Source organism: Hylaeus anthracinus, unplaced genomic scaffold (assembly GCF_026225885.1).
Source record: "Hylaeus anthracinus isolate JK02 unplaced genomic scaffold, UHH_iyHylAnth1.0_haploid 11985, whole genome shotgun sequence".
Taxonomy (NCBI): domain Eukaryota; kingdom Metazoa; phylum Arthropoda; class Insecta; order Hymenoptera; family Colletidae; genus Hylaeus; species Hylaeus anthracinus.
In genome coordinates, this window is record NW_026534333.1 from 2963939 (window position 1) to 2988406 (window position 24468).

The 24468-nt window shown below is 43.7% G+C and overlaps 3 protein-coding genes across 4 annotated transcripts in view; 2 read left to right on the forward strand and 1 right to left on the reverse strand.

Moving 5' to 3' along the window:
• LOC128886900 (uncharacterized) overlaps positions 1 to 24468 on the forward strand; it is a 26639-nt gene continuing 2171 nt past the window's right edge. For both annotated transcript variants that reach the window (XM_054142148.1, XM_054142150.1), the window contains exons 1-19: positions 1 to 2491; positions 2688 to 2798; positions 3386 to 3477; positions 4493 to 4588; positions 4762 to 4865; positions 18381 to 18445; positions 18581 to 18746; positions 18841 to 18977; positions 19065 to 19272; positions 19333 to 19494; positions 20050 to 20331; positions 20415 to 20663; positions 20728 to 20903; positions 20973 to 21122; positions 21196 to 21478; positions 21591 to 21800; positions 21859 to 22003; positions 23525 to 23747; positions 24297 to 24426. In XM_054142148.1, the coding sequence (XP_053998123.1) occupies positions 1932 to 2491; positions 2688 to 2798; positions 3386 to 3477; positions 4493 to 4588; positions 4762 to 4865; positions 18381 to 18445; positions 18581 to 18746; positions 18841 to 18977; positions 19065 to 19272; positions 19333 to 19494; positions 20050 to 20331; positions 20415 to 20663; positions 20728 to 20903; positions 20973 to 21122; positions 21196 to 21478; positions 21591 to 21800; positions 21859 to 22003; positions 23525 to 23747; positions 24297 to 24426 (3549 nt within the window). In that variant the 5' untranslated portion in view covers positions 1 to 1931. The remainder of the gene's footprint in view (positions 2492 to 2687; positions 2799 to 3385; positions 3478 to 4492; positions 4589 to 4761; positions 4866 to 18380; positions 18446 to 18580; positions 18747 to 18840; positions 18978 to 19064; positions 19273 to 19332; positions 19495 to 20049; positions 20332 to 20414; positions 20664 to 20727; positions 20904 to 20972; positions 21123 to 21195; positions 21479 to 21590; positions 21801 to 21858; positions 22004 to 23524; positions 23748 to 24296; positions 24427 to 24468) is intronic.
• LOC128886908 (electron transfer flavoprotein beta subunit lysine methyltransferase-like) lies at positions 6134 to 12370 on the reverse strand. The gene is made up of 2 exons (XM_054142169.1): positions 11896 to 12370; positions 6134 to 6540 (listed from the first exon to the last, which is right to left on the reverse strand). The coding sequence occupies exons 1-2, from the start codon at positions 12368 to 12370 to the stop codon at positions 6185 to 6187; spliced, it is 831 nt and encodes a 276-aa protein (XP_053998144.1). The 3' UTR covers positions 6134 to 6184.
• LOC128886909 (uncharacterized) lies at positions 15776 to 18276 on the forward strand. The gene is made up of 2 exons (XM_054142170.1): positions 15776 to 16118; positions 16874 to 18276. The coding sequence occupies exons 1-2, from the start codon at positions 16063 to 16065 to the stop codon at positions 17199 to 17201; spliced, it is 384 nt and encodes a 127-aa protein (XP_053998145.1). The 5' UTR covers positions 15776 to 16062; the 3' UTR covers positions 17202 to 18276.

Genomic DNA, 24468 nt, shown 5'->3' on the forward strand with positions numbered 1-24468 from the left:
ATTCCATTTCAACTACCTCCAACTCGGATTCGATTTAAAAGCGAGGTTGCAAGGCGGGTTGCATTCGTTCAGGGGCAATCTCCCAAATGATGCGCAGTCGAATAAACTTTATAATTTTATAAAAAGATATACGGTATACTTTTTCCGTTGAATAAACGTCTAAAGTTGGAACAAAAACATTTCTGTAAAACGTCCCGTGTTTTGTTTTACCGGAATTCCGCGATTTTTCGCGAAGTTGTGTACATCAAAGAGGAGGATGGTGGCGCGCCGATTGAGGTGGCGATGGGGTGGCAAGGACCCTAGAACCGCCCCTGACGGAGGGTGCGCGCGTAGAGATCAGTCGCGCGGAAGAGGCTAACGCCCAGCTGCCCAGCAGATAGCGGGTACGCGCGTTCGTGATAACGACAGACACTCGAGATCCGATTTTTAATCATCCTGAGACCACAGACATAATCGATCGCCGTCCTCGGAGCGTCTTCTCGCGCGCTGGCCGTCGCCACGACTGGGCCAGCTCGAACGAGCCGTGCTTCTCACCCTGCACGTCCCACGTATACTTCCAGCATTGATGTATTACGCGATACCGTCGCTCTACACCCCTTCCAGATCCACTGGTCCTCGATATATGTTTCATTCACCAACGGGATCATCCCCCCCGGGGTGTTGTTTCTGTGCGGGAACCGAGTGCCACCGTCCAACTATGCGATAACTGTGCCCAGGACAGTGCCGAACAGGAACACGCTCGTTCTGGATACCAAGGATTCTGGATAAACGAGGATTACTCGATTAGGACCATGGCTCGTTCGCTCGACGCTTTAACCCTTTTCGGCAGAAGCGTTTGAACAGAGAAGGGAAGGTAAACGAAAGCTTTGTTTGGTTCTGCTTAGACAATTACGAATTTACAAGGGGTTGCACTTTAATTTCGACTGTCAAGGATAACGCTTCCTCGGCGTAAAGATTGTTTACTGTGTCAACGATGAATTCAATTTACGTGATATCGTTCTTTACGAGTTTCAGTTGGACCCAGATATTTAATCGAGTAGTCGGTGTAACGTAGAAACGTTCGATTGGAAACGTAAACATCTAGAATTGTTGGTGGAATTTTTATTTTTATTTTTTTTTTTCTTCAAGAAGTAAAGAAACGGATCGATTCGATAAAGAACCATATTTCTGCAAATTGAGTAGCCCACGCTTACCGTACGGACATGGAGAGCAATTAAACGCAATTATAAAGTAGATCTTGGGTTTAATATTAACAACGATTAGTGTACAATCGGTTCGCTTTAATTCGGCTTATCAGGAACAGAATAGATCGTTATGGATCACAGCAAGAAATTATCTGGGATAACATTTAAAAATTTATAGATTATAACGGGACAAAATTTATATGATTTATTCGGATAAGTAATTAAGGGTATCTAAACGAAATCGAAACGTAAACGATATCTACGCGATACCACGTATACGTCTTCCCGATTTTGGAAGTGAAAGGACTTAGCAGTCTATACGTCGTCGAGAATTAACGGGGTTGAGGCTTTCCAGTTTGTTTGTTCTGACGTGTATGTCGAGGTGCACTTTGAACGACGATGGTTATTGCCCCTGTTGCATGTGTTCGAGGACAATTAACGTCAATCCTAATAAAATAGCAAAACGAGCGTCGTGTGCGTTGATTCGTTTAAAAGTTTCGTTCCACTCGCAAGAACATCGTAGATTTTACTGTTAATTTTTCTACCGTTCTGGAAAATACTTTTTACGATTCTAGATTATTTGAGAGTTTTAGAATTATCGACCCATTTGTCTTTGTACATATCATTTCAGGGCTTACGTTTTAGACATATTTTCTACAAAGCAGCCAGTTAAATCTACCGATGTAAAGCTTCTACTGAGCGATACCAATCCAATGAATTATTTATCCAGTGAGCCAGCCCCCGAAGATGAGGCCCACGATGTCCACTGCCATCAACATTCTCTCCTGCCTTTGGTGTGTCACCATGATCGGTGGCACCGAGACGGTCGAGGTGTCCTGCAACGACCGTTTGACCGCGCCAAGAGGCGTCATCCAGACCCCGAATTTCCCAGGGCCGTTTCCAGTTCCCATCAAGTGTCGTTGGGTGATCGACGTGTCGGACATACCGGCGACGAACAGCTCCATCGTCGTCTACCTGACGCAGGTCTACGTCTTCAAGGGTCTAAGATTCACCGAGTACGCTTACTACGAGTCCGAGAGCATGAACTTTGGCGCCTTGCTGCTCAAGGAGATCACCGAGGGCAACGTGTTCGAGTACCGTTGGTTCCGAACGTTTAGACCGTTTCTCGTAGTGGAGTTCGAGTTGGAGAGACTCGAGGGCAACCACGTACGCGTGCTGAACGACCTGCTGGACGTGTACGGGTTCAACGTCACGTATCAAATGACGGAGGACGAACCGAACTCGGCCGCCTGTTCCGTTCGTGGCTGCTCTTACACAGGAAACTGTCTCGTCTCGGCCGACTACGCGTGAGTCTTCCTTTTCGTTGCTCAAGCCTGGTCTTCGCTCGTTGCATGCCAATGTAGAGGATCTATCGCGAGAGTAACGAAGCTGAACCTTGTACCGACGAGCCAACGAGTTGAACTCGAGGAAGAAGATATTTCTTATTTATCAATTCGTTTAATGTCTACAAATAACGAGATCTTTCGTTGATTTTCTTCGCAGAGGCTTCCAGTGCGACTGCTTCGAGGGCTTCAGCGGGAAGAACTGCAACGTGGGACCCCTGTGCTTCGACGACAGACACGATCCTGTGTGCCAAAATGGCGGCACTTGCATGTACGTATGATCCAGAAAAGAAAAGTTTCTTTTTGCTCTCTACGCCAAACGATTATTGTCGCCGAATGTACACGGTCTGTCTAAAAAGAAACCGAACTTTTGCTAGAAAACGAAAAAAAAGTACAAGTAAAGTTTTTACACGCACGTTTATTTACTCAAAATAATCTCCCTCTGCGTCCCTCTGCGTAGACCGCGTAATTAACGCTTCGAAGGACCTTCGCAGCTCCTGCTTTGGTACCCCGTTGAGTACGACAGTCACAGCGACCTGAATCTCCGAAATATCGCTATAATGTGTCCCTTTACAGCAAAAGTTCGGTTTCTTTTTAGACAGATCGTGTATGTCGATCGAATAAGAGCTCATCTCAGTATCTGTTCGATGGAAGAGACGTTACGAATAAATAGCTATACGCTGTTTCCATTTGAACGATCTCCGATCGAATTATTCCCGCGTCCCTCGAGTTCTCGAGAACCGGAATCGCTGGGGTCTACATGAAAAGCGGACGCGATCCTTTTTCTGCTCGCGAAAGGAACTTTTCCCTGCAATTTCGCCGACTAACGAAAATAACGAACTCCTACAACTATCGCAGGCAAATTGGAGCAGAAGCGATGAACTGCCATTGCGCCGTGGGCTACGTTGGACGTCGCTGCGAGATTCATCTTTTGGACAACGGGGATGACGGTAACGTTTACTTTATACACAGAGTAGATCACTCGTTCGTTCCTTTTCTTTACAATCTCGCGAAGGTATACCGTTTTGATGACGGGTACAATTTTCCATTTAAAAATATTTCAAGTTGCACAAAATCCAGACATTCTTTTCAAATAATACACGTTACGTTTGACATTTGAATTGTTATTCTTATGTTTATTTTACTTTTTTTATTTTTTTTAATAAAATTGCATTTATTCACAGTCACGAAAGCGTAAACGGTAGGTACGAAAGGTATCTATAATATAACATAACAGAAGTCTGGACACGCTCCATCTAGCGTTCAAGGTCTACTCCGGGAAATCCCCTGATTACGTACCGGGCGATTCGTAAATTATAAACGTTCGGTTTGCGAATATTCGCTAACAGGAATGTCGCAGTTGGTTAAATATTTGTTCGCGTCTCCGGTGGGTACCGCTATCTTTGAAACGGAATGACTAGACCGCGGAAGTTTATGCATTTATGGCAAACTGTAAATACCAGATAGATTTCGTTATCTGGAACGGTGTTTTTTTAAAACTTTTGTGGTTCTATTTGTTTTCTATATCAGATCGGATAGCGCTGCCGTGTAACTGAAAGGCTATAGTGAATAAATTCAAAGACCTCATATTTTTTTTTTTTATATAACATTACTTTCTCTCAAGTACCCCGACGAGTGTATGTAATTGCTAGTAATTAATGTTCCCAGGTACAGCGAACGTTATTATTACTATAACATTCTAACGAATGCTTTCACTGAACTCTGTGCAATTGCTGCTGTAAATCTATCGTTCGATCGAGTTTTCAGTAGACATTACGGCCCTCTTTCATCTCGTCTTGGGCCTCACGGAGGTATAACGCGCCACTAACGTGTCCTACGTTGGAATGTATGGTCTCCTCATTGGGCAGATCATTTCCGAATGAATCACGTTCGCGGGCGAATCGCGCGTGAGTCATTCGACGGAATAACCGAGCGCACGAGGTCAATGATTTTGCTTCTTCGCAGAATGCGGAACGGACAATTGCATAATGCAGTGCCCTTACAGCGAAGGGGAGCGGCAGCAGCCTTGCGCCTGTAAAAACGGCACGAAAATTTACAACCGTGAGTGAGCCATTCTACTATACGAACTTTATTTTATATTTAATTAGAATTTTTTCGAACAAACAGCGCTTATTTTGAGACCAGCATACATCGGTCCCAGTTATTTTTTACCGTATTTACCAGCAATTCTTTGTCTTGCCCGTACAAGTAACCATCTGGAAACGCTGTTGCAGATCGAGCGAGATACCAATGCAGAATAAAATTGGCAAACGTGACGTCGTTGAGGGCCTCTTTGGCAGCGCAGGACGACTACCTGGAGGGGTACGTTGTAAAGCAGGTGAGCAAAGCATTGTTCAATAATATCAACAAAAACAACGATCGATCAGTTATCGATGGTAAGAGACGCTTCGCACCGGATGTGTCGAACTCGCTTATTGTTAATTGTCCTTATTTTACGGCACGGTGGACTTTGAACCAAAGCGAGTTTGACGTGCTTACTCGACACTCAAGGATTATCTAGAATCAAAATATTCTATGCAAATCGAGGCAATTCGCTAATTGTATTTTAGTTCGAACGGCAAACATTTGAACGAAGTTGCCTAGTCGAGATGACTAAGTGGTTTTAATGGAATCTGAGAATGAGGACGCCTCTCGCGCGTTGAAACCAAAGGTGGAACAAATCAACGTACAGCGTCAAATATTTTGTATGATTAGACTGCGGATGTTTGTTTAAATTTATATTTTCACAGATATAAAAAAAGAAAAGGATTGAAAGTTGAGCGAAACTGTGTCTTATCTTCCGAAAGCTACAACATATATCAGGTTGTCCGAATAGTTTCTTTCGTGAGTTGCACTCAATTATTTTCCGTGGCAGTGTTTCTATAAATAGACAATCTAATTTCTTAGACATTGATGCTGTAACAGTAACGAAGCGAAATGAATTGTACACGATTCAGTAAGGTAACATAAAACATCAAATATTGCGTATGTATTAATTATTAATAAAACGAAAGAAGCTTTCGGGACAACCTAATACATTGTCATATTTTATATATTTCTCCATTTCTGCACATTCTCATAGATTCAATGGACGCGAATATACCCGTAATGTACACAGTGTCCCGAAAGTATGATTCGCGCAGCGAAAAATATCGCTAGACGTCGGAATGACTTAATATGTATATAGCGTTGCACGAAACTGACGCGTTATCGCGTCGGCGCGTTTCGCAATCTTCGTCGTCTGGCTGCCGTAAATCCGACCAGCGGGTTGTTTATGACCGAGCACGCGCTACCGTACGACAAACGTACACGCGTTCCAACCAGTAGCTATTATTTAATCGCGCGAGTTGATTATGAACCTACCGACTCGAATACATACCGATTTCTAAGAAACTTTGCGTACAAATAGAGCATGGAAAAATGTTAGACGAGGGGTGGCAAAACACCCTCAAAGTTATGCATCATGTATTTATTAAATTTCTTTCGAAACAAGGCATACAACATTTTTATTCTTTCAGAGTTCAAGAATCAAACGCGAGCATCGCGTTTGTCGTAATTACAATTTTCTTCCAACTCTTTTTTTTTTCTTTCTTTTTTTTTTTTTTTATCTAAAATTTCTTTTTACAGCCAAATGGAACACGACACGAAACTGTTTATTCAGGAATGGTTCACACGCGTCCCACGGAACTCCCAGATGTCACATGTATCGTGACCGAAATTTTCTTTTCGGACATTCTCTGGCAAGGAGTATCGCCTAAGCGGTTTCAGTCGTTTCTTCAAGTCGGTGGTCAGACCGTGTCGTCCTGGATCGGACAGATAGATTCGCGTTCCATTCGTCCGCGCTAGCTCGAGCCACGGGATCAGAACAGCGGCGATCTCTTCGTCGTACAGCATGTCCCCGACGAAGATGACGTCGTTTGGCTTCTCCGGTGGACGATGCAACAGATTCTCTTGCGACACCTGCACGTCCACGTGGTTCAACGCCGCGTTCATCGCGATAGCCGCGCACGCGACTGAAAGCATATATGCGAAAACGATTACAGTTACGCGAAACGTTTCGTCAGAAATAGGTACATCGATATGTTCGCTATCTTAATGTGCCTCGACTGTTCATTTAACGTTAAAAATAAATGTTGGATTTCTCGAGGAAAACTCGAACGGCCTTGGAATTTTAAAGGACAGATGGTACTAAACGTATCTTCGTTGCCAATCGTTGTAGGACAGCGACAGTCAGATTCGTCGTGACTATTTTAAAGAAATTTGTTTGCTATTTCGATACACTTCTATCAATTGTGTTCTCTGTTCTAGAGAAAACTTCTTTGAATTTCCCACGTCTAAGGGTTTCCACGCTGGATTTTCCGATAGACACGAGGAAGTAGGAAATCGATTTCAATATCGACCGAGCAGTTATGTAATTCGTTTTCTTGCGACTAATCAATAATGCACATACTTTGAATTGCGTTTGCACACGTGTGGATGTTTCGAGCATGACCTGTCGCGATCTCTCTTTGAAACATATTTTAGATTTGTTTGTATCGAATAGAGAATTACTTTGTCCTCAAACACGAATTAATTACGTGGCTAGAGTTCCCCCTCTCAAAGTAAACAAAACAAACGCAAGTTCAATCGTATCATTTATCGTGCGATTATCGTCGATCGAGTTAGAATTGGAAATAACAACGTCGTTTTATCGTATCCACGAGCTTGTTAATTGTCTTAACGATCCACCGTGTTATCGGTCAGCGTAACCAAATCGAATCGGTTCTTAACCAGTACTCGTTTCGTCGTTTACTCGATGAAACCAGTTGGCTCTACACCGTCGTTAATAACAATGAATGCTGATTTTCCAACCAAGTCTTTCGTCTTTAGGATTAAAGAATAGACGTCAATGGACGTCATTGCGTTGGCGCGTTAACGCACGACGAATCGTTACATAACGTCGCCTTTGTTCTCTTCTTTTCCAGTTTTGACTTCTTCGCTCGGTTTCCATGCTTAGCGGCACTTCACCGGCCAGTTTTCCGCGATCCCATTAATCCAAAGAATGGGGGAAAGGACTGCTATGTGATAAATTATGATAATACATCACCGATAATACGGTGAAAGATTCCATCGACGCGGTGTTCCAACGATATATACCCAAGCGAAGGAATTTCGCGTGGTTAATCGTAATTATCGATTTCTCTGAATAGCTTCGAGTGGTAGATGGTATCTGGCTGAATCCAGCGACATGAAAGTTCGCGTTGGAGGATAAGATAAAGTTAGGGAAAAATTGCGCGACGCGATCCACGTGGGTCAAACATGACGCCGCGGAAAGCGTTTAGCATGTCCATTGTGACCAATGATTTCATATCGAAGCTTTTATTCTCCAAAATGTGCAGGAGTACGTGTTAGGTGTAGAGATTACTTCTATACCTTTACATACATACATTTATAGCTAGTTTAAGTAGAAACGTTTTAACCAGTCAGCTATGTCATGATGACTATTTGCGTCTATACATCTATACGTACAATATTTACAAACTCTATCACTTACTCTGCGTTCGACTACTATACGGAATTATCCTTGTCATTGCTTGATTCTCGCGACGCACACAGGTGCGCGCTCTGAAAAGAGAACCCCACAGGTGACGAGTTAAATCCCTTGGAATATACGACCAAGGGAAAATTAAAAGTTACACGGTTTTAATTTCTACGCCTAACAGAAAACCGTTTCAGCCGTAGGAAGTTGGTAGAATGGCAAAACCGTTGCGATTGCATAACATCGATCTCTCGCGGATCGTGGTCAGGATCGCTTCGGAGCGATGTAACTCGGTGAAAGTGAACTTGAAGGAGGCCGTGTGAAATATGGTGTTACTAGGTCGCTCTCTGGCAGCCGGTGTCGTCGAGGAATTTCATCGTTTGTCCTTGGCTCGCTTTGGCCCGAGCGCGTACGTCTCGATTAATTCGCGAGTAACTCGCGCGCAACTCGATACAACTCGTGCGCGAGTGAACCGCGATTGCTACGCACAAGTTGTACGATTCGCGACGTATTCGAAGGAAGCGGCGGAAGCTTCGAGGAGGAAACCTTCGAAAGACGTTCTCAACTTTTTAGGGAGAGGATCGCAGAGGGATTTCCTGCGCTGCTCATACATATACGAACACATATACAAAAGTCAACGATGCAACTTGTAGTACGCTCCTCCATAGTAGAGCCTCCTGTATCCTTACTGATCAGAATAGGAACATCCAAAATTTATCGTGCTTCAATACCTAGGGATTCCATACCTTTGACAGTGAAGTCATGGCGTAGATTTGCATTCTTTTCGTGTTTGAAAGCATCGAATTTCCTCGTGTTTTTCCTCGTTGTTTACAGTAATTTACAAGTCGAACCCTTTTCACCGACATTGTATTACAGCATTGCTAGTATCGTATCGTTAGCGTCACTGCGTCACAGATCGCGACGCTAGATCGTTTTGGAATGCAGCGAGCGTGGTATCCAGAAACGGGCAACCTTTCACTGACGCACGAGCAACCGGACCCTTCTCGCCGAGAAGTTCTCGCTCGCGTCTTCCTGTGAAACGGGGAAAACCACGGCTCGTATGACCCACATTCTCCACTTTCTTCGAACGGACGGTGCAATCGCTTCGGTTACCACTGAGAAGGGGAACGCCCCGATGCAGCGACTCAAACCTGTCCTGACCATCGCCAAGAAATATTCGAGCATCGAGGTATCCCGCAACCACGGTTATTTCCCTCCAACGAGATCGCAGAACTTTCGTATCGATCATTCACAGCGAGCCAGGAAATTATTGGTACACACAGGAGTGACAGGGATGTCGCAGGGAAATGATAAAAATAGAGATTTGATGAAATCCCTAAGGTAGATTTCACGGGAGATGTTAAAATAACGACTAAGGTAGAATTCACGGGAGATGTTAAAATAACGACTCTATGAGGTCATTTCCCTAAAGAAAGTAAATGATTCAATCGAATCCCTTAACTGTTTTAGTGTAAAAATCCACAAATCACCAAAAGACACCAACAAAAAGGATAGCAACGAAAGACAAAAGATGCTCCCACGCTTCGATATTTGGATTATAAACTTATAAAACCAGAGGAGAAAGTAAAAGTACCATTGTTACCAACCAATACAATAAATCCAAACCTAAGCATACCCGAAAGTTACGAAAACTTTCCTGGAAGAAAGTTTCCGTCCTGGAATCGATCGTATGGGACTAGAAGAGTAGCCTACCCCCCAGTAGGTCATCGGAACGAGATTTCGTGGATAAAGGAGTCAAGGACGGTCCCAAGGCGCCCGTTCCACGTTATGCTTTCGACGATTTGTCGAAATGACGTTAAAAGGACATTTCGTGATTCATTGTACAAAAGTTTCAATTGACGCGCCGTCGAGGCACCGAAGAATGAATTAAATTTCCCGATTACATTGTTTACTACATTCTTCTCTCGTTTGAATTTACGTTTTCCGTGTTCCGTTCGATAACGAAGCAAGAGTAAGCGCACGTGTCGTTATCCACGGTACGTGGAATTCCTTTGAATTCCTTTGAATTCCAATCAATGAAGTCGATTAAGGGGTTACAGCGACGCCGCGAAGGGTATTTGTCGCGAATTCTTTCCCCCATAGAAACGAATTTTTCATTACGAATGGAACGTGCAACGAGTTATGGACTGGGATTTTTTGTTCGACCGTTTGCTGCGACGAAATCAAAAATAACGTTGATCTTTGAAAACGTAACAGAAAAGCGTCATCGCCGCAACACGATGGCGTAACGCCACAAAAGGCAGCTTTGTGTGTGCCTGACAATCCTCACGTGCAGATCTACAAGCTACCTTCGGTTATGCTCGCCACTGTAACACCGAAATCGATTACGAGTTCCTCTTTTGTCATCGTTTCGCTAGAGTTACTTATAGCGTCCTCAAATAATTGCTGGCGAAAACGATAAGAAGGAAGTTAATACTGTCTTCGTAACAGTGTTGTAACATCGGTCAAAGGATGTAGACCGTTTATCCTAATTATTATTCCGAAGGAATTATTTTCTGGCACAGTTTGCATCTCAGGTGGAGATACGCGATGGAGAGCGTTAAGGGATACAACACGTGAACACGTGACCGGATTAATCGGTCGTTCGGGGAATCCTGTAATCTGTGTACACAAGTTCCTCTACACCAAACGCGTGACGTCAATTCTGCTTGAAAGTTTGTTTCTTCTTACTTCGCGGCTTGGCATTCCCACCAGGACAGTCTTGTTTTATCGGGTACGAACGCGACGGGACCGGTTCTTCCCCGTTTTCCTGTTCAACTTGGTTCGACTGTCCACCCAGGGACGATTCTACCGTGATACTACTTTGGATCTGTTGTTATTAGGAATGTTACGATGGAACGATGGAATGACTGTACACACAGACCCAATGTAATTTCCGATAATTGATTAGAACTTATTATAACCTTTTGCTTGTACATATCAAGATGACAACACTTGCGAGACGAAGGACAAGCGAAGTTAGCTGAATACAAAAATTCATATACTCGTTTCAAATGTGTTCTCGACTGCGTATGTCCCGTTCGTGCTAAATCCAATATTCAACTGTTGCATATACCAACAGGATCCTCCGTATTAACTTTTGTTGGAACTGTAATTTTTCCATGTTTGAGTGCCCAAATATTTGAACATTTAGAGAATACTAATTGGATGAATACAGGTGCAGAAATTAATTCTGCGTGTCTGTTAATTCCGTATGACGATAACGTTTGCCTTTCGTAAAAGGATTTAAAAGAAGACGGGGATCTTTCGAAGTAGTTGGGCTCCGATTAGTCGAAACGCGTCGCTGTATCGAATTATCACAGGCAAGTTCCGCGACTCTTCTATCACAAGAGACAGCGCGGTTCGTCACGCGTTTCACAATTGCGTCGCTGCACCGAGTGTCTGGCTGCGTAGCCAACAATCCTCAACGATAATCACGATTGGACCCGGTTCAAATGTGCATATAACAATATCGCTTTTCCTTCGCTCTTCGCTATAGATATTCGAAATCGCGGAAACCTCTCGCGCTTTCCGATTTATCAATTCTCTTCGATTCCTCGTAATACATAGCAATTCGTTCTGTTCCTAAAGTAAAAGTGATTGCGTTCGCGAGGAGATTCCAACTACCGATGTAAACATCAATAAAAGCTTATTTACACCGTGAATCGCCAACTTAATTTACGCGTATCGATTATCTTGAGCGTTTCTGTTTCAAAATACTTGGGAATTTCCCTGTCGTAACAAAAATTTGTTCAAACGATCGCTTCTGACGAATGAAGCTGAACGAAAACCGTAATTACTCCCCAAATTTGTTATTTCACTTATAGATCTAAAGACAGCTTTCACACACCTTTATCGATATCGTTGGCGACGACCTTCCTAGCTCCCGTCAGTTTCGCAGCAATGGCGACCGCTCCGCATCCTGCCCCCACGTCCAAGATCCTTCCCCCGTCTTTCCTCGACGTCGAGAAGAGTTTCTGCCCTTCGTCCAGGACGAACCTCGCCAAGGCCTGTCCACCTGGCCAATAAATGGACCAGAAGGGGTCGCTGAAGACGTTCCTCACGGTCTCGTTCTTCTCCGAGACATCTCGAAACGGTGCGCGATACAACGCGCAATTAGGCGTCAGGAGGAACAGCTTGATCTCTGGTGTCATGTGGTCCCTGGTGATCTCTGTGCCGTTCAGGATCGCTTCCACCGTCCTGGGCTCGAGACGTAGGACCCGTTCGACGGCTGGCTCGTATAGATCGCCCGTGACGCGTTTCCACGCCTCCGCCATGACGCCACATTCCCGGTATCGGCGTAAACGCGACGCTCTCGCGATCATGCCGCTCGAAAAAATGGTATTCCTCCGGAAGACCGGTTCCAGAAATTATTCTAAATATAGAACGTCTCGCGGATAATCAGTTGAACGATAGGGGACAACGGGAATCGAATCTTCACGAGGAAAAACTTGTCGCGAAGCGTACCTGCAATTGTACCGAGAAACGTCCAAGGTGCTTTTAAAAACGAATACAACACGGCTAAGAAGTAAAGCGTCGAACGTTCGAAAATTTCATCGAATTCAATTTACAGATTAAACAACGTACTCGGCATGTATTTATATAAATTATAACCGGCAATCGTAGGCCGATAAAGATACGCGAGAAGTTGTCCTTGCCAAATGTTGAGAATTTCGCGACACAGCGATGTTCGATCGATGGACAACATGGTGCAATTCGTGGTACGATTGTTGCAATCGAGGCGTACGGCGCCTAAAAAATCGCACGCGCCAAGACAAAGACACCGATAACGGAGTAATCTTATCGAACGAGAGGAACAGATTGGAATTCATCTTTATCTGCCCTTAAGATTGTCGGTCGCGCTATCGTTCTGGGAAAGTAACTCTTTATCGTACGTTTTATCGAAAAAAAAAAAAAAAACACGAAACTTTCTCAGGCGACTTTTTTTTCACTGCGCAGAAATTAATCGATTCGAGGATAAACGTAGGGATTATCGTGGGACGAATGGAACGAGGAGGACTACCAGGAAACGTTGGCGGATTTGATGTATCTTCTCTAATATTCCAAGATTTGGGAAATTAAGTTATCAATTTCGCGACTGAACGAAGCGAGACTTAGCGTTAATAAGAACATATGGTTATTAATAGAGTTTGATCGATGGCATCCCAGCCGCGATAAAGGTTCATTGTTTGAAAACAAACAAACGATCCGATACGATTACGTATATGTATTAAGTGTAAAAGTTGAATCCATGGCTTTATTATTTATTTATTTATTTATTTATTTATTTATTTCGATATATACGGGCATAGCCCATTACGAAATTTATACAGTGTAGCAATTATAAACAACCACATTATTTATAACTGTAAAATATAATGATTTATAAAAAGAAAAAAAAAAGAAAAACCTCTGAATAACTGCTCGCGTAAATTTATCTTGTATAATCGCTAACAAAATTTGCTGAACATACGATGTCTCCTCAGAGGAAATATGCGAGTGAAAAGGGTTGATCGATCGATCGGAAATTAGCGTAAACTATGGAGCTACCCTACTCGTTTACGAAGAATTCTCGATTTCGAGAATTGTAAAAGCGACGAAGGGCGTACGGAACAAGCGATAAATTAAATTTACCAATAAACGGGCTCGCGACATTTTTCGAAGAAATCTGACACGTGTACGTGACATCTTAACAAGATTCCGAGGACTGCTCGGGGCATCGTCTTCGCGATGAACCGTACGGGGTTTCTCTGGTATTTTTAGACGGTCCATTACCGAGAATCGTCCTTTTCGCGCTACGATTTCGAGGCTGCGCGCCAATCTCCGATTTCTTCTTGCCTAAGGACCCCGGGGATTCCCGATTCCCATTTGCTGGTAACCGTGGCTCGAGGTGTCTGACCGATCGAGGCTCGTATTCGCGCTTCGAATTCAACCACGTCGAACCGACTCGTTAGATTTCGTTGGAAGAAGTAGAAATAACAACGTACGTGGTAAATTCGGTAGTATTGGACTGTCCAGAAAGTTCGTGGCAATTTTTAAGACAAATTCAAAGGCACGTTTGAATTTTGATATATATTTATTGAATTACATAAGTACCATTTTGTTCCACGACCTTTCCACCTTTTAAGGGATTCACCCATGTTAATTGTTTTCAATCATTTCAGTATAAACAGACGTGTACCACCTACCAAAAATCGGCATAGACTTTCCAGACAAACTAATACTATTCGTAGGTTCCAAGAACGACTCCAAACTATCGTCTACCTTCTTCCAACGTCTTCGTAATCTAGACGCTATTAAGAAGAATTGACGCGTAAAAAAGGGCCAAGATGCAGCAGGGGTGGTGCCTTACTACGCATCGTTGATAATCGATAGGGCGAAACGTGTCTTGCTCGGTAAACAACAGGTTTCGTATCCATTTTACCGAACAGGGAAGCTCCTATCGTGCCAAGTTCGATCGATAGCACGTGCCCGTGTCAGATATACGGAATGTGTACCGAACTATGATGCAAACACCGATGTCTCGTCTCTTCGGTTTCATCAGCCTTGCAATTGGACAGGTTCGAGTTGCCACCCCAGGTGGAAATCTACCTGGGAATCACGATACGCTACGGGGGGAGAGGGATTACGGAAAGTCGATATTTCGCATCTGCTTTGGTCTCGGTACGCAGTACATCACGGCTGATACGATCCCCTCCCTTACGGTCCTTTTTTAAATCGACATACTCCATAAAGGACGACGCGCTGGTTATAATTAAATCGGTCGCGCATAACAAGAGCCGTGTCCATAACGATTCTATTTTAACTCCGACATGTTGGAAAGTTAACTCGTTGCGTAATGGAACGCTCGTTACGTGTCATGCACCGTCCAGGAAACCCTCGAATATCTTGACCGTTTTCGACGGACGCCTATAAAATTTATTTTCATTGCCGCGTCACATAATTTCTAAGTCGCTCTCTCTCTCTATTATTTTCTTAAATTCTTTCGAACGACATCCAACTGCATTGTATGTACAGGGTGTCCCAGAAATGTTGGAGGTCCTTGAAAGAGGTGGTTCGGAAGGTGATTTGAAACAACTTTTTCCTTAGCAAAAATGTTGTCCGAGGCTTCGTTGAGGAGATATTAAAGGAAAACACTGACCAATCAGAGCGCGCGGATACCGTTGGAGCGGCCGTGGTAGCGAAGGCTATGTACTAAGCGGCCGCGCTTGTACGCGAACAAGTGACTCGACCTGCATCGAAGGACATTGGACGCGGCCGCTTAGCTCGTAGCCTTCGCTACCACGGCCGCGCTAACGGTATCCGCGCGCTCTGATTGGTCAGTGTTTTCCGTTAATATCTCCTCAACGAAGCCTCGAACAACAATTTCGCTAAGGAAAAAGTTTTTTCACATTCAAGGACCTCCAACATTTTTAGGACACCCTGTATTTCTCCCCTTTCCGATTCCGTTACCATGTAGAATAATACTTGGCGATAGTCTTTCTATAATAAGGTATAGTGCGGTAAGAATTACCGCGAAGCTTGCGACCTTCGCGTTACATCGTTTCTCGGTAAAGCTTTCGCCGTCGATAAAAAGCTCCGTTCTGTGTACAGAGACTCGCTACAGTTTATCTGGAATACCCGTGGATATATAGGATGGGAGGCGGTGGTGGGGGAAGAGCCGATATAAGCGTCGCGTGCCGCCCGACAGGCACACTCGTTGCTCGAACGCCGTCGCGGTAGGTGCGTCTGTTGTTCGCGCAATATACCATTCGGATAGAAGCCTACTTGTAAAAATCTCTCGGTGTTGCGCAAGCTTGCATCATAGTGATCGAGACTAACCTGTGCGACTCTCCTATCGACACGCGACAAGCCAAAACCGTTCAGTGAATCAGTGGATCGCCGACGGAACGTGAACGTTAATATTTGTGATAAACTGGCAATAAGAGCCGAGAAAATTCCCACGTTCAGTGAAGTGTGCAAAAGAGGTACGACCGGGAGCAGCTCGAAGAACAAACAGGAACAAATACTTACGGAGATGACGCGTTGCCAGAGCCTTCATCAGTCTTACGCTTCTGCCACGATGACCGACAGGTAAGAACGGTCACAATTTGGCACGCGTTTTCACCATTTCGCGACACGTGACTTTGCTTTCGCTAGGAATTCCAACGCGTTTAAGACAGAGCCGCTATTTCGTCGAGAGCTTTTCGTGGAATCGATTCTCGATGCACGTGGTATCTCGTGGGACATTCTCACTCGTTCGAGTAATCGGATAATTGCGATAAATTAATGGCCGCTCGCGAGAGACAGGCAGAATATTTTTCAAACAAAAATGAACCGATGCTAACGCGTAAACACCGTTGATGTTTATTTCCAAATTTTCGCAAATTATTAATTAAATTTAACTCTTCACCGGCCGACTATCAATCGTCTTTTTTTACCATGACATGCAATAATTTCTTATCTATTACCGATACAGCATAGTACACTCCAATCGTTATATGAATCGTAAATTGTTACACGAATATTGGCATAAAAACAATTTTGATAGTTAAAAGAAATACCGCGTAAAAGTAACGTTACGGAAATAAGAAATGTTCTCTAAATTCAATTGTACGTCTAAACAGTCTCAGTCGGTAAACCGTCGACACTAACGCTCGGACCGTTTCTATTTTCTGCGAAACGTGGGTAGTAAACTTGAATCGATACCACAACTCGACGTTTATCTTTTAATCGTAATCGAGATAAGAATTTCACCGATATTTGCTCGCCGTCTATCCTATCGAAATCCCGCGAAACGTGTACCGTCGTAAAAGAATTCTTGATCATTGATTTCGATTGGTTTCCAGTGGATCGATGTCGTGGCCCGAACAGAAGGAACCCAGGTGTCCCAGAGGTACGATAACCTGTGGCATGCTGCCGACGTTGCGTGCTCTGGAATCCAAGGAATGCGACAACAGCCAAGGTACCGTCTGCCTCGTGCCATTCGATACCGAAATGGACTCCGCCAGTCATCTGCAGATGATCCTACTGGAGGCATACTGTCGCGAGACCGGGATCAAGGTGTTCAGGGTGTCCAGAGAGAGGATACGGGACCATCTGTGTCCAGGAAGCGGGGATCTGTCCTGCGTGCTCATATCCAACGACGATCCATACTTTCTCGATCCGCCAGAGTGAATTACGATCGCTTCGGCTTCTTCAGGAACGAATAGATTATCGACTGGGTGCAGTCGAGCGATTATTTCGATGAGGCTCTGACTCTACGAAACGAAGGACCGTTGAACGATCAATGGAAGAGGGGAGGAAGTTTCCGATCGATTTTCTGGTCACAAGTTCGCAAATTAATGGATCGTTCAGAGAGCGCACGCGATAACGAACGATGATTAGCTCTCTCGAGATAACGGAGAAACGCTTTCCGTGTGGTGTTCGGTCGCGACCAATATATCTTACCTCGATAATCGTTTGAGGTTATAGATGGAGAACCTTTTGGTATCGAAGAATTGCTTCGCTTCGAGGATTCCACGTACTTACACTCGATTGTCTTTTTAGTAACCGATAAATGGAACGAATTTCTAATGTACGTTCCGTCCGTGAACTAAACAATTCCCCGTCTATGGACCCCGTCCATAGAACAATGCATACGTAAATCGATAAGAGCGATTAACTTATCAACTGTCTGCGTTGAAAGTAACGAGTTTTTAAATTTGTATTAACATTATGCCGACCACACACTTTTTGAAACCTTTACGCGATAACGTGAATGGATTTAAACTTCTGTAACTCCTGCGATATGGAGATTAATAGCGTGGCAATTTTAACTAATTGTGCTATATTCCTTTGATTGTAAACACGCTTATGACGTGGCGCAGGGTTGGATCGGCCCAATCGGTTGGCAATGTGTTTAGATAAACACCGTTTAAGGATGTATAATTTATAAACTAAAACACACCATTGAGAAACTACGCGAAAAGGTCGCGTACAGTCATCGGGTTCGTCACTTTTTTTTAAGGAAACAGGCGACACGAACGAAATGCTTTCAAAGAGAAACCCAACCGTATCGTCGTTACAAGTACCTATGCGCGTGTGTGTAATGTACAGGTACGAAACGTATGGGAAACAATTACAATGCAGTCATTGAACTTTGAAAGGCGCGGAGAACCAATTGTTTTGTAATCGTTGAATGTAAAAGAAATATTTGATATTGTTGTATCTCGATGATTATTTTATAAAAATATATATACACGTGTTAAAAAAGACGATTTTTTTTTTATTGTATATCCCCTGTTCTCTGCCATCAACGTCCCGAGTCCCGATACATTTTCCTCCGTCCTCTCAATTATTCTAATCTCGTTGCAGCTGGCAAAGTACTTGAAGAATTCTAACATCTCGTCCGTGGAGGATTTGGGAATCCTGAAAGTGAAGTGAGTAGGTACATTAAACGATAATGGCCTCGGTTACGCTTAACGTAGAAGAATAAAATACGAGTTCTAAGACATCGACATAAACAAAGGAAGAAAAACGCTCGTCGTTATTCGCTCGCTCGCTCGATTACATAGGTCCCCGTCGCGCTCGGAGATCACTTTCCACTTCCTGGGGAATTCCGAGGACGGAGATAAGATTCGGGAGTCCCTCAACAAGCTGGTGCAGCATCGACGACTAAACGAGATCTCCCTCGAGTCGACCCACTTTACGTTTCAACAGAAACCAGCACTCAAATTACAGGTACACGCTTTCGTCGTGTTCTTTCTCCTTAATCGAGGATTCATCTTCTCCCTGCTATATCACGTTTCCTCACTAACGCTTGTCACTCCTTCAGAACCTGGTCCTCCTGAACGTGAACAAAGTTCATCTAGGCGATCGGTTAATGGTGGGCTGCCAAATACATGGAAGCGACAGCATAAATTTCACCTGGTACAAGGACAACGTTCCGGTGAACATAAGCAAATCTATCAGGTAAGCAAAGAGTAAGAGTTAAAGAGTCATCGTAGAGTTGTCATAGTTACTCCGGGTGCTGATCAGCGTACGATTTCCATCGTTTAGAGAGATCTCGTACAGACACTTCCCTAACGACGCCGCCACGGATCTATACATGTCTCTTTTGGTAATCGAAAGGGCGACCTTGCTCGACGCGGGTCAATACACTTGCCAAGTAGTCTATTGGGGCGTACAGCAATGTAAAAGTATTTACGTCGACGTGAGGGACGAGCCGAACGTGAAAGTGATGCCGATGAGCGCTACCATTGAGAAGGTAAACATTTGATACGCGATATTTTTACCAACCGCTCCTCTAAGTTTTTCCTTCTTTTAGGGAGGCGATATACAGTTGACCTGCACGACGCCTAACATGCCCGATATAGGAATAGGGTTTGGCTGGACGAAGAACGGAGCTTTGCTGAAGCTGGAACCTGGCAGTGAAGTGTGGGAGGATCTTTATCCTGCTGGGAGTATATTAAAGATTACAAACGCGCAGGTAATCACGCGTTGATCGTAAGAGATTGTATTAGGTTGTCCCAAAAGTTTCTTCCGTGACTTGCACTCAATTATTTTGTGTGGCAGTGTTTATATAAATAGACAACCTAATTTTTTAGATGTTAACCTTGTAACAGTAATGAAGCGAAATGAATTGTATGCAATTGTATAATGTCACATTGGACATAAAATATTGTGCATGTATTACTTATTAATAAAATGGAAGAAACTTCTGAGACAACCTAATAATATATACATATTATAATATTATAATATGTATTATAATATGTAGATGTATACTATGTATATATAGATATGAGATTATAATATGTGTATTTATATTTCTGTATAACGCAACTGAATCATATTATAATATTATAATATGTATTATAATATGTAGATGTATATTATGTATATATAGATATGAGATTATAATATGTATATTTATATTTCTGTATAACGTAACTGAATCTCGTCAGAATCCCTGATCGAGAAGCAAACTACTTGACGTTGAATGACCGTCAAGTCCGTCCGTCATTGTCGTCTGTGATTCCAGAAATCCGCGATCTACACGTGCAACGTGGCGTACAACTCCATGTCCGTGCGCGTGGAAATCGTGAATCGAAACATGATACCGATTTGCGTTAAAGGCGAATCGTGGGGTTTGTATTGGCCAGACACTGCGCCCGGGTCCGAGGCTTTGTTGGAGTGTCCTAAATACTTCGTAGGCAACAAGGTATCCAGGCTGTGCTCGATGAAAGACGCGACTACCCCGGAATGGCAGACACCTGACTTCTCTTCGTGCTTTTACGAGCCTCTGACTTCGCCTTACAATAAGGTGTTTATCGAAGACCATTGAACGTCTAGACTCGTCTAGACTCGTTTAATTATTATTTACCACGTCTGTTTCTCCTATTTCAGTTTAAAAGCTTGACACTGGGCTATCAGAACACAACCGGCTCTCAGACGATCTTTTCTTTTTGGGAGATCCTACGATCACGCGGGCTTCCTCTTTATCCTGGCGAAGGTGATCACATTCTAAATATATTGGCGATGATCGAACGTTATCAGCAAAAAGTCGACATACCCGACCTGCACGCTTCGATGGAGCCTCTGATACGCATTATCAATCGAATACTGACCGACGAAAAGTCGATATTGAGTCAACAGGTAAGACCGGCAAAGCCCCGATAAATTCTCAGACAAGAATGAATCATCTATTTATATTCTCCAGGTGTTGGTGGTGCTACTTCAAATTACGCAACGGAGCTTAACGCACTGGTCGAAGATAACGACACAGCCTTACAAGCATCTGTCTTTGTCTTCGCTGGTAGTGGACGTCCAGGAACTGCAACAGCATAACGGCGACAGCATCACGCATTCCCTTCAAATACCTGTAGAAGATTCCATGTAATTATCGCGATAAGAGACTCGACAGTTATAATAACGGATTACATTTTGACCAACGCTGGTTCGTAGGTATCCAAGCTGGTACGAGGATAAAGTGACCATACGATTGTGGAAGAAACGACACCACGGAGGGAAGTCGAACAGCACCCTCAACGGGATCGTGATCGTCTACAAGAACGTCTCCAGCTTTTTTCCAAGAGCCTGTGTCAAGGAACTCGAGTGAGTGATGCGAATACCCGAACACTCGTCGCTTCTGTCCCAGTTCTCTGACGCAACTGCTTTGGTTTTATAGCGATGGCACGGACCTCGAGTTCCGCATCAATTCACGCGTCATCACGGTAGCAGTGCCTGCCTTCAATCTCGACAAACACAATAAAATATGGGTAGACCTGCACGTGAAACACGTGCAGAATCAATCCAGCTCCTGGAAGGTGTCCTGTGGCTTCATGGGCAACGCAGGCGCTTGGGACTTGAACAGCTGTATCACCAATATATTACCAGGGGACGCCGCGACTCATTGTTTGTGCCCCAATACTGGGACCTTCGCTGTTTTCCTAACGGCCCGCGCACTCAGAGTAAGCTCGGGCAAAATATTTAGGCTAAGACCGCAAATCGGATACGCAAGCGTGTAATGTCACATTTATCATATTCACATTTATCATACTCGTTCTACTATACGTTCTTCAGGTAATACTGGCAAAAAAAGAACAAACTACGTTCATCGTCGTATTTGGATGCGGTAGCTGCTTGATGCAGTGCCTGCTGTCCTCTTTGGTCCTTGGAACCTTCTGGTGGAAGAATCGAAGCTGGCTGAACTTCCTGAAGCTTCAATGTTGCGCTGCTATGGTAGGGGCAATGGCTGTCTTCATCTACGCCGTGCACAGCAATCTCCCCGAGGTAATTGAAACGCTGTGTAAAAGTTTACTGAAACGTTGCAACGATCGTTCCGTTTCAGAGTTCGTACGCGATCGTGGCGGTAGCCTTGGAGGCGTTCCTCCTCGTTGGTTTGTCCGCGCCGATATCGGAAGCATTGATTATCTACGCTGGCCTAACACAAGTCCGACCGAACTTCCAGCCTACTGTCATTGCAGTCGTTACCGGTGTGTATCAGGACTGTTGACTACTTTTCCAATTTTCTTCCATTCAATCGGATGAAAATACAAATAATATGTTTTTGTTCGGATTAATTTCCGGGATCACTTGATGGATTTTGATACGGTTTTCACTCTTTTATAGAGCTTATCTTGAGAAAGGGATCCGACCAGCATCAATTTTAGCGAAGTAATTGACGAAAAGACAGCTGTGCGAATAAAAAGAAATTCAAATTTGCCGCGGGAAATAGGTGTCGCCGCCTAGCGGTGAACAACCGAACTAATTTCGGAGTATGGTCAGCGCCTCTATCGGGAGAACGCTCAAGTTTGTCCTCGAATAGTTTCCCTGTCAATGGTAGATAAAGCCATGTTTTTTTTTTTTATTAAAAAATTAAGAGTACAGAGTTAAAAAATGATCCTCATTCATATTTTAATATTACAATAATTGTTCACCTATTTGTTTTTGGATATATAAAAGAAAACTGAGGAATACCTGCATTGCCATCTAGCAGTGAACAATCAAAACTAATCGGTGACAAACTTGGGCATTCCCCCGGTAAAGGGCGACAGAGGTATTTGTAGTTTTTTTTTTTATATATTTAAAAACAAATAGGTGGACGATCATTGCAATATGAAAATATGAATGAGAATCATTTTTTAACCCTGTACTCTTAATTTTTTAATTAAAAAAAAACAAATGGCTCCATCTACCATTGACAGGGGAACTATTCGAGGACAAACTTGAGCGTTCTCCCGATAGAGGCGCTGACCATACTCCGAAATTAGTTCGGTTGTTCACCGCTAGGCGGCGACACCTATTTCCCGCGGCAAATTTGAATTTCTTTTTATTCGCACAGCTGTTTTTTCGTCGATTACTTCGCTAAAATGAGCGCTGGTCGGGTCCCTTTCTCAAGATAAACTCTATAAAAGAGAGAAAACCGCATCAAAATTCATCAAGTGGTCCCGGAGATTAGTCCGAACAAAAACAGACGCCTACCAGGGACTTTATTTTATACTATGTAGAGATTACTCGCGTAGTCTCTGATTTATACAGGATGTTAACAAATATGTGAGACATTTTTTCAGGATCAAGTCTACATACCTGTACGAATCGAAAAGTTCTTTACCATTTTGCAATCCGAGGTTTCGTTGTTGAGATATAAGTGATTAAAATTTACAGTTGTAACTTCCGACGCGGTCGCACATGGACGGCACTCACACACGAGAAAGACGCACCGATATACACTCACTAGCGTCATTCCGCCGACCAGCTGATTCGCAGTTGACTGTGAGTGTGCGTCGGTGCGTCTTTCTCGCGTGTGAGTGCCGTCCATGTGCGATCGCGACTGTAAATTTCAACCGCTTATATCTCAACAACAAAGCCTCAGATTGCAAAATTGTAAAGGACTTTTCGACTCGTACTGGTATAAAGACTTGATCCTGAAAAAATATCCCAAATTTTTATTAACACCCTGTATGTTTTGAAAGAAGAGTAAAGTTTTTCGTTAAACATATTTTCGTCTCGTTTAGGAGTCCCTATCTTGGCCGTACTTACCACGGAACTCACCCACAAGAGCACCGGGTGGAGACACGAATCATGGTGGCTGATTCTCGGAAGTGGAGTCTATAACATATTCGTGACTTGCGCTACCATGATGTTTCTTGTATTCGCGTTGCTGTACTTTGGAATTCTACACAAAGCTCACGCTCTAGTCGAAGAGAACGTTATGAAAAAAGAGGTGATAGACGCAAGGTACAGCTCACGTCGAAGACAGGCTCATATTTCGTAGCCTCCTAAGTGTATGCGTCGGTCAAATATTTGTTTCTACTTATACAGGGTGTCCAAAAAATGTTGTAACACCTTAAAATGGGTGGTTCGGGAGGTGATTTGAAACAACTTTTTCCGTAGCGAAAATATTGTCCGAGGCTTCGTTGAGGAGATATTAACAGAAAACCCGGACCAATCAGAGCGCACGGATACCGTTGGAGCGGGTGGTGGTAGCGAAGGCTACACCGGTAAGCGGCCACGCTCGTACGCGAACAAGTGACTCGACGTGCATCGAAGGACATTGACGCAGCAGCTTAGCATGAAGCCTTCGCTACCGCGGTCGCTCCAACGGTATACGCGCGCTCTGATTGGTCGGAGTTTTCTCTTAATATCTCCTTAACAAAGCCCCATCCGACATTTTTGTAAAGGAAAAAGTTGTGTCAAATCACCTCCCGAACCACCCATTCCAAGGTGTTACAACATTTTTCGGACACCCTGTATAATGTAATAAATAAGGAGCTTTCTTCTGTTCAGACTACGAATGTTACATCGTGCTGCCATTGTCATATGCGGCGTCGTCGCGATGGAAGCTTCCTCCATCTTCTACATAAACTCCACCTCTATTATCTTTCACTATGTGTTTGCTTCTCTCTCCTCTGTCTTGGTAAGCATGCACCTATTGCTACCGCCAATGAACGATAATTCT